The sequence below is a fragment of the Syngnathus typhle genome, linkage group LG22, assembly GCF_033458585.1.
Source record: "Syngnathus typhle isolate RoL2023-S1 ecotype Sweden linkage group LG22, RoL_Styp_1.0, whole genome shotgun sequence".
Taxonomy (NCBI): Eukaryota; Metazoa; Chordata; class Actinopteri; order Syngnathiformes; family Syngnathidae; genus Syngnathus; species Syngnathus typhle.
The window spans coordinates 7,447,246-7,463,909 of NC_083759.1; the positions used below are offsets into that span (position 1 = coordinate 7,447,246).

Consider the following 16,664-nt stretch of genomic DNA (forward strand, 5'->3'; position numbering starts at 1 on the left):
CAACATGCAGGCCGGGAGTAGGTGCTCTGCTCGCGTGTGGCCTCAGTGCTGAATTTGAGTTTCTGTTTTGCAAGGGTAATTAATACAAAACCAAAACAAAACATCGACCTGAAATCTGTGATATGGGAAAAAAATCGACGATTGCACAATTTCTACATGTTTTTTTGTCATTAAATCCTTTTTGTTTTCTATTACCCTTTTAGTCTGCGGGTGCTTATTAACTTGCGGGAATCTGTTGTCATATATGTATATTTTTTTATGCCGCGATTGTGTGCCCTTGCAGGCTTCAACTGGCTCAATACCATTTGTAACAGCAAATGGGATCAATCTCAAAAATCTAAAAATCTTACAAAAATGTACTATTGAGACGAGGTTTAGTTGGCCGGGTTCATGACGTGAATTAATAGAATTAATTTGTCTAGCAAAAACATGTTTTCTATCAATTCACCTACGACAAAATAATCCGCATAATTGCTTAATTGAAGGATTTGTTTTAACGAATATGCGCGATTTTGCAAGGAATTTGTGATTGTGACGCATTTCCGCTGTGGTTTGACTCACTTTGGTGCTAGAAGATTACGTCATAGATTTAAAATGAGCGGGTGACTAGCGACACCCAGCGGTGGATTGCGGTACACTCGTTTTCTGACGAGACCTTTTTCCAAAAACATGTTTTTTTTATTGCACTTCACTATTTCCATATATTGGGTTCATTTTAAAACAAGGTGATTTGAAGACACAAGGGTAAAATAGCACATATTTAATCCATTCTCTCCACATACATTCGTAAAGGTTACATCATGATACAATGTTCACACCACACATATGCGTTTAGCATTTATTCCATTTTCTTGGTGTCCATCTTAGTATACTGGTTGGCCAAAAGTGGCACTACCAGTGAAAAAAAAAAAAAGCCAGATTAAGACACTAGTGCGCTTTTACTAGTGAGGACAAAAATGGACCTTGAGTTGGATATCAAAGTTATGGAATAAATTCTCAAACGCCTTTCCTTAGTGTGTATTTACAATCCATGAGATGACACAATGCACACACAACAGAACAAGACAATGTCATAATGGCTTCTATAGTCTACAAACACAAATTGGTCCCTGTAAGATGTGCCCCCCATCTCAGAAAAATTTACTTTGTCCAACTTGAAGTTTGTGATTGAACTTATTGACAACTGGGAACACTCTACACTCTTAAAACTATTGGGTCAAAACCAAATCAATTTAGGATAAAAATTGGACGACCCACGAAATTGACCAAACTTCATGTTTTATTTTGTTTTCTGCAAAAACAACCCAAAGTTGCGACAAATTGACCGACTTTCTTAATTGGGTCAGTTCAATTCGTAATCCAGCAGTTTTAAGAGTGTATGTGGTCTGCTTAAAGAAGACCAACATAAATAAATAAATTTAGAAAACCATAGTAACCAAGTTAACTAAATAAAATAACGGAATAACAACATATTAAATATAAAATACAGCAACCTTTTTTTTTATTTACAATGCTATAGTCATACATAAATACAAAAATATAATATGAATTAAAATAAAATCTCCACACAAGGCCAAATGTGAATAAAGATGATGAAAGCCGAGAATATAAAAATTAAGTCAACTTAAATATACCCACATTAACGGTTTGTTTTACAAACCCTGTAATGTGAATTTAGATATTTGTATTAATGATTGAACGCGATGACCTTGGAAAGCACGTGCAAGACTGAGAACTGTGGCAATCAATTCAAGTTGGAAAAAAAAAATGTTTTACACATGATCGCCATATTCTCACAACTCTCTGCATGTACATCTGCTGAATGACAAATGCACGTAACGACGTGGCCGCACAGATTTTTGTAGCTTTGCGAGTCACGAGTCGTCGATATGACAGTTTGAGTAATTTGTTTTTTTATCTACTTGTGTAACTTAAAACTGAAGGACATCACTCCTGTGTGGCAAAGTCCTCCGCCAAGGACAGACAATCCCAATTTGAATCAAATTGCAAAATATCCCTAGGATGAAAGAATATTACCATAACAGGAAAGGAAGAGAAAAAAAACTGAACTGAAAAAAAAACTGAACTTTAACAAAAGCGTGACAGAAAGGGGCTAGAATGTCTGACTCTGAATTAGTTAAAGGGAAAAGTATTTACATCATTCTGAGGAGGTCAAATATTTAATATTTGCAGGCTAGCTATACTTCATATTAGGACAGCAACTAATCATTATTTTAATATGAATTAATTTGTCAATCCCTGAAAAATATTGTTAATGTTGTTAACCTTTATTCAAAATAATATTTAAAATTGACAGTGCAGTAAATTTATATGAACATAAATTGATCTGATTATGATTCACTAATGGAATTTTAATTAGCTTTTGCTTTGTCAAATTGAAATAAAAATATATATATATTGGGATTTAATTTAACAGTTCTTTTTTTTATCAGATTCATATACAAAATAATTGACAGATTAATTGATTATGAATATAATCTAGAGTTGCAGCCCTAATATATACATAGTATATGTCTATTTTGCATATATTTACACTTATGAGCGTTGTCCATATGACTCGTGTAGTTTAAAGTCCTGCCTGCACAAGGCTAGGTGGCTAGGTCATAAGAGAATCTTGTAATGGTTGCCATGGTAACAGTAATGTTTCACACTCACATAAGTGGCTGCATTGCACGACCAGGCGGTGACGTTAATCCTCATATTTTAGCTATTTTTCAACTTTGGTCAACACTTGAGCGGCTCTAGTTCGGAGCACTCCGTGTCCATGTCCGAGTCGTACAGCGAGAAGCCCGTCGGATCGCTGCCGGGCGACATGGGCGCGCCGGGGGCGGAGTGCGAGCGCGTGTCATCCGGGAAGGTGTTCGTGTGAGAGTAGAGGCCCAGGTCAGGGAGCTCGGAGGCCGACATGCCGCTCTTGGGCACGTCGTCGTAGCGAAAGTCCTCCAAGTCCACGAACCACTCGGGCCAGAAACGGCGGCGAATTCGCTCGCAGTACATGGCCAGGTTGATCAGCTCGCCTGGAGTACAACACGCATCAAATGCTTAACATGACTGCACGCTAGCCGACTATTTATACGTAATTTGATATCACAGGACGATGTCACCTTTGATGAGCTTCTCCGGTCGTGTTCCAGGTAGAGTCCACATGGCAGGGGCCAAGTGGCCAAACACCGTGGCATCTACAGTTGAGATCTTGGAGCCCATCAGGTATTTCTTATTGCCTATGACACAGGAAGCACGTAACAGACACATGGACCACCTGGCTTTAGTGCTCGTTTTCACCACCGGGGGGCGGTATTGTGCAGTCTAATTAACATATTAAACAATAAGTCAATATGTTACATTGTTCCCACATCCAAAACAGTGAGTCAAAAATCGTTATTTTTAAGTGTTAAATTGCAATTGTAATATTGACAAAAGAAAAAAATTCGCAATTACCGTTTTTTTCCATGTATAATACGCCCCCATGTATAATACGCACCCTAAAAATGGCATGTCGATGCTAGAAAAAAGCCTGTACCCATGTATAATACGCACCCAAATTTTGACTCCTACTTAAGTCCGTAAACGTAAAATTATTTCAGAAAATTTGTGTAGGGTACATTGTGACAGCAAACGAGCATGTAATCGAGCAAGCGTCTGATACGAGAGCATTGTGTTCGTATGGAGCGTGTTTGAAGTGAACAGCAGAGAAGAAAGCGCATCTGTAATGGTCGTATCATATCCGGATAAATTTTTTTTTTAAAAAACACTGAATTTTTTGGGGGGGGTTTGTACCCATGTTTAATGCGCACCCCAGATTTTGGGACAATAAATGGGTTAAATTTTGCACATTATACATGGAAAAAAACGGTAGATTATTTTCAAACTCGTTCACCTAGCACACAGGTGTCAAACTCAAGGCCCGAGGGCCAGATACGGCCCGCCACATCATTTTATGTGGCCCGCGAAGACAAATTGTGCATCAAATTCGCGTGTTATTACTAGAATTGCAAATTGTCTTCACTTTTAAGAATATCTTTTTTCTAAATATTTGACCAGTTTGATTTGAAAATGAGTTATTTGTCAGTTTGTTTTGTAGCTTTTACTGTATATAATATGAGGTGCTCATACATTTATTTGGGTTGACAGTCATAATGGCCCCCCAAAAGAAGCTATGACTACAATGCGGCCCGCGAAAAAACCCGAGTTTGACATCCCTGACCTAGCAGGATGGCCAGTGTGCGCATGTCCTTCTCCATCATGGCGTAGACTTGGTCCTTGGAGAAGCGTCCCATCCCGTGGCCGTACATCTCCCGCTTGACGATGCCGCCAGTCACGTGACTCAGGATCCACTTGAGCAGCTCGCTCAGTGGCCCGCTCACGGACAACATCTTTTGCGTCTCCTCGAGATTGTCTACCCACTGGCAGTATGTGATGGTCCTGTGGGCGTGGAAAGGAGATCACGTGACCTCTATTTGCTGTGCGTCATTTATTTACGAGACATCCCCAATTGTGGAAACACTCACCAGTAGAAATGCTCCTCTACCATTTTGGAGACGGCGCGGGAAACGGCCTTCTCTTGCGGCGTCAGGCTCTTGTTGAGGCTCACGCCTAGTCGCTCCTCCAGGAAGTCAATGATAAAGTCAGAGCCGCACGCGTGCTCGTGGTTGTATTCGATCCACGGCATCTTGCCCAGTGGTGACAGCTTCCCGTCAAAGTAGTTCTGCAAGGAGGTGGGACGTGGGAGAGTTCTACTTCATCTATCTTATGCTAATACATGTAATGCCTAGAGAAAATAAACTACCTGGTAGGGCAGGTCCACCATGCGGAGGTAGGTCTCCGTCTTAAGGCAGAAGGGGGACAGGGATGGGGCTCCACTTTTGGGCCGGGAGAATTGATGCAGAATGATGGCGTCTGTAGAGTCCAACTCTTCTTCTTTTCTGGACCGGTGAAAATGATTAATAATTACTGATTCGCAGTAGTTGTGAAAGTCGTCTTGTCTTGACTTGACTTCAATGACATAATGAAAACATTCTATTTGATTATGTAATTACTATTTGCGATACAGTTAGCTACAATACTATAAGTGAACTCGAATTATCTTTCGCAGCGTACTGATTAAATGTATTGCACGCGTTAGTTATGCAGAATGTGAAAGGCATTTTTTGGTGAAGGGGGCTGCATGGCGGAGGGGGTGTTCCGTTACGTCACAACGCAGACTTCGCTCTCACACCGCCCAACCCGGCAACATTAAGCAATAACAACACGCCCCCCTTCCCCCGCATCATATGTTGTTACCTGATGGCCAACAATTCGTGCAGCAAATAGGCAGCGGCGGCTAGGAGAGCTCCTCCGGTTAGATAGAGCGTCTTCCGCCACCACGAGTCCGAGCCCAAAGCCGACATGATAGTGCCGCGGTCGCCACCCAGGGGAAGGGCGACGATGGCCCCATAAAACGACTGCTTCCCACTGGCCGAGACGTCCTGGCTCGGGCCGAGGTCAACCACGCACGACCGCGTCCAGGCCAAGGCCACTTGCCAGCAGCGGCACATGCTCGTGGCCGTCCGCGGCCCCTTTCCGCCTCGCTGTCGGCCTCATGGGTGCCGCGGGGTCGACGGCGGCAGGCCGGCGGACACGACGATCACCCCGGTCGCGGCTTGTCCCCGATGCAGACTTCTCCGCCTGGCTCCTATTCTTCCCCCTTTTCTCAGGGTCAGTCAGGGTGGATGCGTTAGTCGTGGTGTTTCCGGTTGGGACCTTCACAGTAAAAGTAAAGTACTGGCTCGTATAAAAAAAATAATGCCAGGAAAATGTGTATATATATATATCGTTTTATGCATCTATAAATCTCTCAATATGTGTAGATAATAAGTACATGCATGCGTATGTTTTTGCTAAATAGTGTTTGTCCCCTCTGAGGCTTTTGTAATTTTCACATTTAATGACACAAGCTTGTTGCACCAAACATTTTATTAGCATTATATTCAAGTAGACAAAACGGTTTCAGGTAACGGAATATTCCAGTCAGGTGAAATCAAGCCCTTTATCTAAAAAACAAAAAAATTGAGACTCCTGTCAACAGTCATGTATAGTTAAGTGCCCCATGCCCCCTCCCATGCAATGCTGCATTTCTCTCTGTGACGTCAGCGCATACATTAGTCAAAATGTTGCTTATATTTAATGTGCATCAACAGTAACAAGTGTGCGTGTGTCTATGATGAAAATCACTCAGGGAGAAAACAAACATGCTTCAGGAATGTGTGCAAAATCCTCCAAGGGAAAGAAAACAATAGTTTTCATAGTTTACATCCCAAAATGGATCTCAACGTCAGCAGCTTTAATTTTGTAAGGCTTTGAAAGTACCTCGTCATTGGTACACACAGAAACCACAAAACTACACATTCACACATTTGTGCACAGGTCATTAATTCCATAATTAAATAAATGCAAAATTAAAAGAAAAAAGTTAACAAAAGAGCTTCTATTTCAGTTGGGGAAGGCGGGCATCAAATCTAAGATGGAATTGAAAATCAGTGGAATCATAAAAGAATGTGGGCATATTTACAAAATGAAGGTGGTTAAAAAGTAAATTGTATTGTGAAAAAACAAAGTGACATTATTCCTAGTGGACATCACTACTGCACCCTGAGCAATACACACGCACACTCAGACACACGCTACACATGAAACATGTTACTCGCACACGTTACTCACAGGCCCCTCCCAACACAGAGTTGTGATCAAGTTTTGTGTCCTCCTGTGTGACGTTCAAGGACATCAGGATGGTGATGGTGTTGATCGTCATCATCCCTCCTCCCTTTTGACTGCCATAGCAGCTCAGAGGAGGGGGAAAAGGGGGTCAAGGTCAAATTCACTCATTTTGATGTGCTTGCGCTACGACTGGTTGTACGAGTTGCTTTGGTTGCCGTTGGAGCTCTGATCGTTCTCGCTGGGAAGAAACAACAACCAAATGAAAAGGGTCACTTTTGTGTAGCATCCCGTCAGCCAGTTTGTGGCGATTAAGTGTACCTGTTGGGAGGCGGTTTGGGTTTGGGCATCTTATTGAGCACGGCGGCTATCTCCTTGCGGTCATCAAAGTTCTTCCACTGGTCGTACAGTTTGAGGATGACACGGATGATCTCGAGAATCTGAACGCACAATAGTGGGTGGGAGTCACGTGGCATTCCGTCAAGTTCTGCCGCCTTGCTGAATGGTTCATGCATAATTTCTAATATGTGATCAGTCATTGGTGTGACTCTAACCTTGTCCATGTCCACCGACAGCTCTGCAAACCACTGCCTGGCATCCTTCTGCTGCACCACGCATGCCACATGGAGACACGCTTTGATGGAGGAAAACAACAAGAAATGTAAGTACAGCTGGCGGAGGGGGGGGGGGGGGGTATGTGGCACGCACCCAGGGCGATCATGAAGGGAGGGTAAAGCAGACACAGGTCCGTCCTGTAGGTGTCATTCACGATGCGCCTGGTGATGGACGCAGCAGAGAAGTTACACATTGCAGCGAAAATGGGACAATAGGCAAGAAAAAAAATAAAAAAGGGGCAGACAGACCAGGCCAGTGGCAGCAGCATGTCCTCCTGGCCCATGTCCTGCACGTACTGCAGAAGTGGTCTGTATGGGTGGTAAACGATCAGGCAGCAGTCCTGAAATGGCAAACACATCAGTGAGTCAATGTGTTATGTTTTGAACCACTCTTGAAATTGGTTCTGATATTTATTCACAAAATCATCCAACTCACCATCAACTCCAACAAGTAGAACTCGCACTCTAAGATCTGGAAAAGGCGACATAATTTCAACCACGAGCGGGCAACGTCAAACACGAATTGAACAGCAACAATTCATTTTGGCCCAACATTCATTCTCCTGAGCAGACGTGTCCATGACTCACATGATTCATCCTGTAAGGGAACTCCTTTGGAAAGGCGTAGGAGAATCTTGTTTTCACTAGTTTGAGGAGGGAAGATAACAACAACGGTATATATTACATGACAACTGTGAGACGACTAACTGAGCGTGTTGACTTACACACAGACGTGGCTGCGGAGATCAGCCTCGTGTTGGAAACCACTCCGAATTCCTTAATAAATCATAATGGAAGAAAAAGCCATTAGCCATCATAAGCAAAATGTTATGTAACAAAAAATAGCATAACACAATAGACTAAAGTCTAATAAAAAAACAGATCTGGTTTACATTTTACAATATACAAACATTTTTTTGTAATACTGTGACTTTATTCATTTATTATGTCTTTTATTCTTTCAGTGAGGACTTGATATTATGATGCTGAAAGTGTCTGTACCTCCACCTTGGAAGCTAAGAAAACACAGGTAGGAGCCATGAGAACTGGGTCGATACTTTTTAGGGAATATCTGTGGAGAGGGAAAGAACTACAAATTTACACAAATTCCGAGTCATGGTGACAATAGGTCACCAGGTTTGGTTCTTCGAGCAGGATTATTTAGGGGCGTACCTTGCATAGAAACGTTTGAAGTAGACAGTAGCAGTGGCGATAACCTGTTGCCTCAGTTTCAAGTGTTCTCCCAAAGCCTGAATGACTAACAAAACAACAACAACTCAAGATTTGAGATTAATTTGGATAACTCCATAAATATATATTTTTTATTTGTTATTAACATTGTTTGTAGTATAAAACTTAAAATCAATGGTAGAGCTGTGTCCCAAAAAAGAAAATGAAAATATTAAAATTCTGAAATATTGAATTTCAAATGATAAAATAATTTAATAAGTAGTAGTAATTTAACTCCAAACTTTAAAACATAACGGAAACTAATTTGGTCAAAACGGCAAATAAGTTTTAGAATATTACGAATTTATTTTGCTTTTGGATGTGAAATTTATTGGATTGTTTATGCACGGTTGCGTTTGTGAAGTATGACGGAAGGTAAACACCGTTGGCAAAGAAGATCTGCAGCTTCCAGTATTCTTCCTCAGAGAGGAACTTGAGGTCCTTCTGTCGTTCCTTCATGAGGTCCTGCTTGTCCAGCACCCACTGCAGACTTTGCCAAGACAAAATTGCTCATTTCAGCCACTTCCTAATCTTTCACTCATTCCTTTCTACTCCATAATCACCGGAGTGGGATTTTCACATCGCAAACTATAGTATATCGTTCACTTATCGGCCGATTGAAATTAAACCATGGTTTGTAATCGAGAGGGGACGTAAAAATAAACACCTGAGATAATATATAACACTTTTATAACTAGGTATATGGCTGTGTTCAGAATCAACCAAGAACCATGTTTTCCTCCAGTTGATACTGGGCACAACTAGTGGTTAGCTTTTGCGCGGCTAATGCTAGGCCCCAATAAAAAAAGACGCTGGCTATGGCGATAAAAACGTATCGTGTTCATCTTACTGTTTCAAACTTACTAATGAGAACTTTGCCAAAAGTTTCCAGCCATTGCAGACGAGAAGAGGTAGAAGAGAATACTTTAAATTTATGTTTGTTTACTGCAAAGAAGTGGACGCCGGCGTAAGTACCACATCTACTCGGGTGTTTAGACCGTTCGGGGTCCTAACACTTCCTACCATTTTGATGAGGTCACGGTATATGATTGGCTGGAAGGACAGCACGGTGTCGTTTAAGATTGTGATTGGTCTGTTTTGCGGAAATGGGGTACGGGGTTTTTTTGCGAAGAAAACGTCTAATAATAATGTACGATCGGTGATTATTTGATTTATTGATGCTTTCAACGTTTTAAAAGAAAAATGTAAAACTTGCAACCACAGTTGGCAGTGTCAATTTTTGATTGCGGCGTGGGTTGTATGTTAGACGTTTTGAGTGGATGGTAGGATTCAAGATTCAAGAGTTTTTATTCGCCATGTTTGAGGGTGCTAAACAAGGAATTTGACTTCGGAAAATCACAGCCTCTGTTCAACATTTAGGTGACTAACAACACTCAGGACATGTGAAAACAGGCAAATATTCTCAAACATCCCCTGATCTTAAATTCCCAAGAGGGCAAGGAAAAACTCAAAATTCCAGCTAGGGGAAATGAGAAACCTTGAGAAGAGACCACAGATGGGAGGGTCCCTCTTCCAGAATGACCAGGCTGCAATGGATGCAGAGAGGACACATAGTACAAACAGTGTAGACAATTCAAAAAAGGTGTGGAGACAGGATGTTATTGCACAGCAATGACTCTGAGACTCTAAGAGTGGTGTGAGTTCATCAGAGCAACAGCCTGAGGGAAGAAGCTGTCTCTGTGTCTGCTGGTTTTGGCGTACAGAGCTCTATAACGCCGTCCGCAGGGGAGTAGTTCATAAAGACTGCAACCTGGGTGAGAAGGGTCTGTAGAGATGTTACTTGCATGTTTCCTGGTGCTGGACAGGTACAAGTCTTGTCTTGGATAGATGGGAGGTTGATTCCAATTATCTTTTCTGCAGTCCTGATTGTCCGTTGCAGTCTGTGCTTGTCTTGTTTGGAGGCTGATCCAAACCAGACAGTGATGGAGATCAAGAGGACAGACCGGATGATGGCAGTGTAGAAAGTCTTCAGCAGCTCAAAGTCAAAAAAGTCAAAGTCTGCTTTATTGTCAATCTCTTCACATGTTAAGACGCACAAAGCAACCGAAATTACGTTTCCTCTATCCCACGGTGACGAGACATAGCACACGATAGACATACAAGTAAACAACACAAAATAAAAACAAGAAGGCAAAAACAATAAATAATACGAGTGATGAATAAATAATAAATAAACAAATAACCCAATAAATAAGAGGAGAAAAACGGAGCAAGTGTGCATACAGCAGACAGTAGGCATAGCGCAAAAGTACAGGACACTACACAGAAAGGGGGAGAGAGTTCAGGATCCTAACAGCCTGGAGTATGAAGCTGTTGGTGAGTCTGGTGGTGCGGGAGCGCAGGCTCCTGTACCTCTTCCCAGAGGGCAGAAGATCGAACAAAGAGTGAGCGGTGTGACTCACGTCACTCCCGCGGCAGGTTGAGCTTCTTGAGCTGTCTCAGGAAGTACAGCCTCTGCTGGGCCTTCTTCCGGACAGAGTCTATGCGGCCGGTCCATTTCAGGTCCCGAGAGATTGTGGTTCCCAGGAACTTGAAGGTGTCTGTGGAGAGAATAGTATTACTGCGGATAGTGAGGGGTGAAAGTGGTGAAGGATCTCGCCTGAAGTCCACTGTCATCTCCACGGTCTTGAGCGAGTTCAGCTCCAGGGGGTTTTGGCTGCACCAGTGGACCAGCCGCTGCATCTCCTGTCTGTACGCAGTTTCATCACCGTCCTGGATCAGTCCGATGAGAGCGGTGTCGTCTGCATACTTCAGGAGCTTCACAGGAGAGTCACCTGAGGAGAAATCATTGGTGTAGACTAGAGCATACATGGGCAAACTACGGCCCGCGGGCCACATCCGGCCCACGGGGCCGTTTGATCCGGCCCGCCAAACCTGAATAAATTGTATTATTAATTTTTTGGGGGGTAATTACTATGTTTCCCCAGTAGATGGGGAAGCGGGGGGAGGTGAGCATTTAGATTGTGCTGCAGGAGGTCCCGTTGTGTGGGAGGACTGATCAAACCTGCAGTAGAACCTGTTTAGCTGGTTAGCAAGCTTTGAGCTCTCCACAGGACGGGGTGTTTGTTTCTTGAAGCCCGTGATGCTCTGCAGACCTTTCCACACTGTTGAGGGATCAGGATTGGCAGAGAGGTGTCTTTCCAGGCTCTTCCCGTAACACCTCCTGGCTTTCCTGACCTCTCGGTTCAGTGTGTTTTTGGTCTGCTTGAACAGGTCCCGGTCGCCGCTCTTGTAGGCCTCCTCCTTGACTTTGCGCAGCCTCCTGAGGTTCGGTGTAAACCAAGGTTTGTCGTTGTTGTACGTGCAGAAGGTCTTAGTCTGCACACACAGCCCTACCAGCTCCAGGTGTGCAGCGCATCTTTCACGGGTCAGGAGAACCAACACCAGCCTGCAAGCCTCACCCCGAGTGGACGGTAGCGGTTATCTTAAAGGTCTTAACAAATCAGGTCGATAACTTTTGAAGGGAAATGTGTCGTCTTCAATCCACTAGGAACCATTTGTCTAATAATAATGTTTAATGATTTCCTAAATTCCCCCCCGGGGATCAATAAAGTATCTATCTCTATAGATCCATCCGTCCGTCCGTCCGTCCTTCCATCCATCCATCCATCCATCCATCCATCCATCCATCCATCCATCCATCCATCCATCCATCCATCCAAGATCTATCATAGAACTATGATATGATCTATTAGCTATACATACACGGGTGATAGATCTATCATAGATAGACACGTATGTATGTGTGTGTGTATGGGTGCGTATGTATTATGTATATACATACATACATAATACATGTGGTGCAGGGACAACAACCTCCTGCTGAACGTCGACAAGACCAAGGAGATTGTTGTGGACTTCCGGAAGGGTCACACCCAACACCTGCCGCTGACCATCGACGGTGGAAAAAAAGCCTGTACCCATGTATAATACGCACCCAAATTTTGACTCCTACTTAAGTCCGTAAACGTAAAATTATTTCAGAAAAAAGATCATCTTTGGGAACAACCGGATGTTATTCTGCCGGTCAGCATCACTGCGCATGCGCTAGCAAACTCAATAGCGAAGAAATGTTTCGGATTGGTGTAGGGTACATTGTGACAGCAAACGAGCAGGTCATCGAGCAAGCGTCTGATACGAGAGCATTGTGTTCGTATGGAGCGTGTTTGAAGTGAACAGCAGAGAAGAAAGCGCATCTGTAATGGCGGCCTCCGTATGATATTCGTATTAAAAAAAAAAAAAATGTACCCATGTATAATGCGCACCCCAGATTTTAGGACAATAAATTAGTTAAATTTTGCACATTATACATGGAAAAAAACGGTACTCTGTTTAGATTCAGTCACATTTTTAATAATTCCATATTTGTTTGTGCAGCAAAGTCCAACCAGAAAGTCTAATTGTTTTAACTGCCAGCTGTAAACACAATTTGTTAACCCAAAAAAACAAGCTGGTCATAGTATTAAAAAATATATAACTTTGTGGTGCATGGTTTGATTGTAAACAACAGTAGAGTCATACATTTTCATGAGCTCAGAGGTCAAGAAAAGAATAAAAAGCTGGTACAATACTTGATTGCACTGCAACTCAGTGCTACAGATTCATTGATAACATTGCAAACACTGCCAATGATTATTGTAATTGATTTATCTGCTGGTTATTTTGTTGATGAATCATTTTTAAAAAAAAATCACGTTTTAATTTATTTGAACAATAAGTATGTCAACGATTAAACAATTTTACCAAATAATATGATCATTGAATAGGTGTCAATGTGTTTTATAACTGCATTTTTAAGTTTTCGTCAGCAGTTTCAGTATCAGGGTAAACAGGCTGGCATCGAGACAACACAAGTTCGAGTGTTAGCTAACAATAGTAAAGATCCTAAGATTTGTTCTAGTGCAAAGGTTTTGGTTCATCTCCCACCCCGCCAGCAAGACGAAACACTGCAAGGCTCACTTCATGTACCAACGAGTCAGCGCTCTCCTAAAAAAAAGCAAACACACACAAAGTGTAAGCAGCAGCATCTAATGCTCAGAAGTTAAGTTGTCCTCACCTGAGTGCCCGCCTCAGCGTAAACCCTGACCACGTCCTCGGTGCCGGACGGCCTCACGAAAGCGCGAGCTTGTCGATACTTTGCCACGGAGGCGTCGATGGCGTCCTGCAGGCCCGCTGGGGTCACCGCACGTCTTTCGGCGTCTCTTGTGTCGATCACCCGCCGGTCCGCTACCTGCCACACGCGCACACACAGGTTCGCAATGACAAGAAGATGGAGGAAAAAGCACCAAGCGTGCATGTTTGCCTTGCCTTGACTTTAAGCTGCCTGTTGGGCAGGTCGGTGTAGATGGTGTTCCACTGCTGCACCGTCATTCCCTTCAAGGCCAATATGGCCTCGATCAGCAGCATGTCAGAAACAGCATCACCTACTGTCTGTGGGAGGAACAGCACACAGCAGTCATGACTCAAAATGATTACGGTGGACTTAGTACCTGGTTAGTGACGTTGATGGTGTGCTGCAAAAGAATGGCCGCTCTCTTCCTCGTGTCATTTGTGTTGACGTCCTCAGCCAATTGCTTGATCTTCTCCTCGGCTGCACGGCTAAACAACACCTGGACAGAGGCAACTTGTTTATAATGTGGCAGTGAGACTCCACTTTTACATTGACCTGGGAGACTGTTTTCATATCTCATTAAATGCTACTGTTTTGGTTAGCAAGCGGGCAGGGGGAGATCACGCTAGAATTTAACACTTACCGTCCCGTGGCCGTTAGCTTCAAAGTAAACGCTGATGTCAAATTCTTGCGCTGCATGATGGAGGTGCTTCACTCCCGTCTTTGTACACTTCACAATCACCTGAACCAAAGCAAAAACATTTGTTAGTGTGTCCTTTGCGTGAACGTAACAATGTGCGTGCTCACTTTCATGGTGTCCTCCAAGTAGAGCGTAGCGCTGCCGTTAGCATACGCCGTTTGCACCACCGCTATCTTCAAATTTAGGCCGGCCTATGTGAAACATACATTTTTATCAGCAGTGGTCCACTAGCTGCAAAAAAAAAAAAAATCAAACACAGGTTGCCTTCCATACCTGCATGAGCAGTTCTTTGAGGAACGTGCTAATGAGCGTCGCTATCTTGTCTCCGTCCAGCAAGTGGAAGCGGTCGTCGGAGTCGGTGTAGTAGTAAACAATGCGGTCGGCGTCTCCGTCAAATGAACAGCAGCGCTCGCCACGCTGGACCTTGATGCCTACCACGGAAACAGAGGAAAACCTCTAATAAACATTATAAATAAAACATTACATAAAAACACTGTATTCAAACGAATATCCAGATAATACTAATGTCTTTGACACATTCCTTGCCAATCACAATTGCACCAAATTCAACAGTCGACGCATCCCACCTGTGGGCAGCTTTTGCTGCACTTTGACAAAGTCGGCCCCGCACTGATGATTGAGCTTTCCGTGCCCTTCGTTGAAGAGGGAAATCTGCAGCTCTCTCTTGAGGTGATGCTCCATCTCGCGCAACTTCAGTGCGCCGATGCCATTGGCGCCGTCCACCGTCAGGTGCTTCTGGTCATCCGTGCGGTTGGGTGTCTACGCAAAAGACACTGCTGATGACCTTTTACTTTATCTACCTGCCTATTTGTAATTGCTACTCCATTTATTTTTTATTTAAACAGCTACCTGCGCGCAGACTACAAAGTAAGTAACTTACATTTTTGGTGAGCTCGATAAATGCCCGGCAGAGTTTAATGTAGTATCCTTCCACCGTGGCTTCGCCGTAGCGCCCCTGCGTGTTGTGACAGCAAACCATGTAGTGGAGCTGTGGCGTGGTTACCAAGCCGTAGTCTTATTGGACAGACGTATGCAAGCAGTTTAAGATTTCACAGCCAAGATATAAACTCCTATACGGCTTTGTGATGCTAACCTTTGCTGCACCCTCCCAATGAGGACACACCGTCCAGTACCACTTGAGACAGGCTCAGACTGCTGCTCCTGTGAATTTTTTTTTTTTGTCAACCAACATATAAATCAACAAACACTGAAGCAAATCAATATGAATATTCCTAGGCAAATATACTATGTCCTCTGTTAAAACATGTCTAATCTACCAAATTGACCCGTGTTATCAGGCATTCCACCGCACCTGGTGTCTTTGCCCACAAACACCAAGGCTTTCTGGCTCTTATCGATGTCTTCCTTTTCCACAATGTCCTCGAGCACCGCAAGCAACTGCTGCTGCTCCGCGTTGGCCAGCCGGGTGGAGTAGTCCTCCCAACTAGTCGTCAACATCTCGCCCATGGGGTCAATCAGCTTCACTCCATTGTCTTCCTGCGGGACTAATAGGAAGTTAGGACAGAGGAAGGTGTCACGTTTAAACTGGGGTGAGGAGCACCTCGGGGTTGTGGGAGGCAGTGACCATGACCCCGATAGCGGCTTTGGTCTGTTTGGATCGCAGCGTGGCCAGCAGACCCATGCGGAACATGATGTGATCAAGACGGCCAGCGTTGGTCCTGAAGCCAGCAGTGCCATACTGCAAGATCAAGCCTGGGGGTTTGGGGTGCACCTCAGACAGTTTGGACACTTCCTCCAAGTGGGCCATCGCTGAAACAAACATCACAAAGACATCAGTCAGCGAGTTGTGAGATTAATTTGACTAAAATGATTGGAAGCGTACTTCTGGAATGGCAAAAGATAAATGAGTCATTTGTAGATTAGTTTAAAAACTGTAAAGACTGTTTGTATTAATAAAAGTATAACGGCGTTAGGGTTAAAATATACTTTAATGTCGACACTGACAGAACTAAAAAAAAAAAACAATACAGGAAAGGCAAAGTTCAAATTCCATGAATACGCCCAACTGAGATTCTTAATTCATTAAGACAACCAAAACACCGAATTGATGTTATCAAAACGGTCGAGTCTGCAAACATGCAAATTCGCTGCACTGAATTGGATAAGACTTACTGTTTGTTGTTTGCAATATTATTTGCAACGAGGACCGGACTTGTGAATCTTTCGGCTACGTGGCTCAACTTCCGTGTACGTCAGGACGCTGGGCGTGCCATAGATTTCCATAAATCTAATGCTC

General features: G+C 43.4%; 3 protein-coding genes across 5 annotated transcripts; all 3 read right to left on the reverse strand.

Annotated features, from left to right (window-relative positions):
• Nucleotides 1-1,261: 1,261 nt before the first annotated feature.
• On the reverse strand, nucleotides 1,262-5,724 carry faxca (failed axon connections homolog, metaxin like GST domain containing a). The gene is made up of 6 exons (XM_061269718.1): nucleotides 5,302-5,724; nucleotides 4,808-4,943; nucleotides 4,530-4,726; nucleotides 4,226-4,443; nucleotides 3,126-3,242; nucleotides 1,262-3,038 (listed from the first exon to the last, which is right to left on the reverse strand). The coding sequence occupies exons 1-6, from the start codon at nucleotides 5,553-5,555 to the stop codon at nucleotides 2,746-2,748; spliced, it is 1,215 nt and encodes a 404-aa protein (XP_061125702.1). The 5' UTR covers nucleotides 5,556-5,724; the 3' UTR covers nucleotides 1,262-2,745.
• Nucleotides 5,725-5,955: 231 nt separating this feature from the next.
• ccnc (cyclin C) lies at nucleotides 5,956-9,580 on the reverse strand. Of its 2 annotated transcripts, XM_061269719.1 has the most exons (12): nucleotides 9,420-9,580; nucleotides 8,939-9,045; nucleotides 8,499-8,583; nucleotides 8,328-8,397; nucleotides 8,051-8,102; nucleotides 7,914-7,969; nucleotides 7,762-7,797; nucleotides 7,575-7,666; nucleotides 7,420-7,487; nucleotides 7,266-7,345; nucleotides 7,033-7,151; nucleotides 5,956-6,952 (listed from the first exon to the last, which is right to left on the reverse strand). In XM_061269719.1, the coding sequence occupies exons 1-12, from the start codon at nucleotides 9,449-9,451 to the stop codon at nucleotides 6,898-6,900; spliced, it is 852 nt and encodes a 283-aa protein (XP_061125703.1). In that variant the 5' UTR covers nucleotides 9,452-9,580; the 3' UTR covers nucleotides 5,956-6,897. The 2 variants fall into 2 exon arrangements, with proteins under 2 accessions (XP_061125703.1, XP_061125704.1); XM_061269720.1 differs by lacking the exon at nucleotides 8,939-9,045 and having other exon boundaries at nucleotides 9,420-9,564.
• A 3,327-nt stretch (nucleotides 9,581-12,907) lies between these two features.
• On the reverse strand, nucleotides 12,908-16,643 carry pgm3 (phosphoglucomutase 3). 2 transcript variants are annotated; one of them, XM_061269714.1, is made up of 13 exons: nucleotides 16,541-16,643; nucleotides 15,969-16,177; nucleotides 15,720-15,904; nucleotides 15,501-15,568; nucleotides 15,288-15,421; nucleotides 14,974-15,166; nucleotides 14,660-14,817; nucleotides 14,494-14,577; nucleotides 14,330-14,428; nucleotides 14,066-14,185; nucleotides 13,884-14,006; nucleotides 13,633-13,806; nucleotides 12,908-13,562 (listed from the first exon to the last, which is right to left on the reverse strand). In XM_061269714.1, exons 2-13 carry the CDS (start codon nucleotides 16,173-16,175, stop codon nucleotides 13,473-13,475), a joined length of 1,635 nt encoding a protein of 544 aa, XP_061125698.1. In that variant the 5' UTR covers nucleotides 16,176-16,177; nucleotides 16,541-16,643; the 3' UTR covers nucleotides 12,908-13,472. The 2 variants fall into 2 exon arrangements, with proteins under 2 accessions (XP_061125698.1, XP_061125699.1); XM_061269715.1 differs by lacking the exon at nucleotides 16,541-16,643 and having other exon boundaries at nucleotides 15,720-15,912; nucleotides 15,969-16,112.
• Between the last annotated feature and the right edge of the window lie 21 nt (nucleotides 16,644-16,664).

Bases quoted from the DNA above. Each gene is read 5' to 3' on its own strand.
- faxca (XM_061269718.1), bottom strand. From the start codon at position 5,555: ATGTGCCGCTGCTGGCAAGTGGCCTTGGCCTGGACGCGGTCGTGCGTG. The intron at 4,944-5,301 runs GTAACAACATAT...TCACCGGTCCAG, and splicing joins CACGAATTGTTGGCCATCAG to AAAAGAAGAAGAGTTGGACT. The intron at 3,039-3,125 runs GTGACATCGTCC...GTTGTACTCCAG, and splicing joins ACCGGAGAAGCTCATCAAAG to GCGAGCTGATCAACCTGGCC.
- ccnc (XM_061269719.1), bottom strand. From the start codon at position 9,451: ATGGCTGGAAACTTTTGGCAAAGTTCTCATTA. The intron at 7,667-7,761 runs GTGAGTTGGATG...TTGCCATTTCAG, and splicing joins TCTACTTGTTGGAGTTGATG to GACTGCTGCCTGATCGTTTA. The intron at 7,488-7,574 runs GTCTGTCTGCCC...GTCCATCACCAG, and splicing joins ATGCTGCTGCCACTGGCCTG to GCGCATCGTGAATGACACCT.
- pgm3 (XM_061269714.1), bottom strand. From the start codon at position 16,175: ATGGCCCACTTGGAGGAAGTGTCCAAACTGTCTGAGGTGCACCCCAAA. The intron at 14,578-14,659 runs GTATGGAAGGCA...TGTTTCACATAG, and splicing joins TCAAAGAACTGCTCATGCAG to GCCGGCCTAAATTTGAAGAT. The intron at 14,429-14,493 runs GTGAGCACGCAC...GCTTTGGTTCAG, and splicing joins ACTTGGAGGACACCATGAAA to GTGATTGTGAAGTGTACAAA.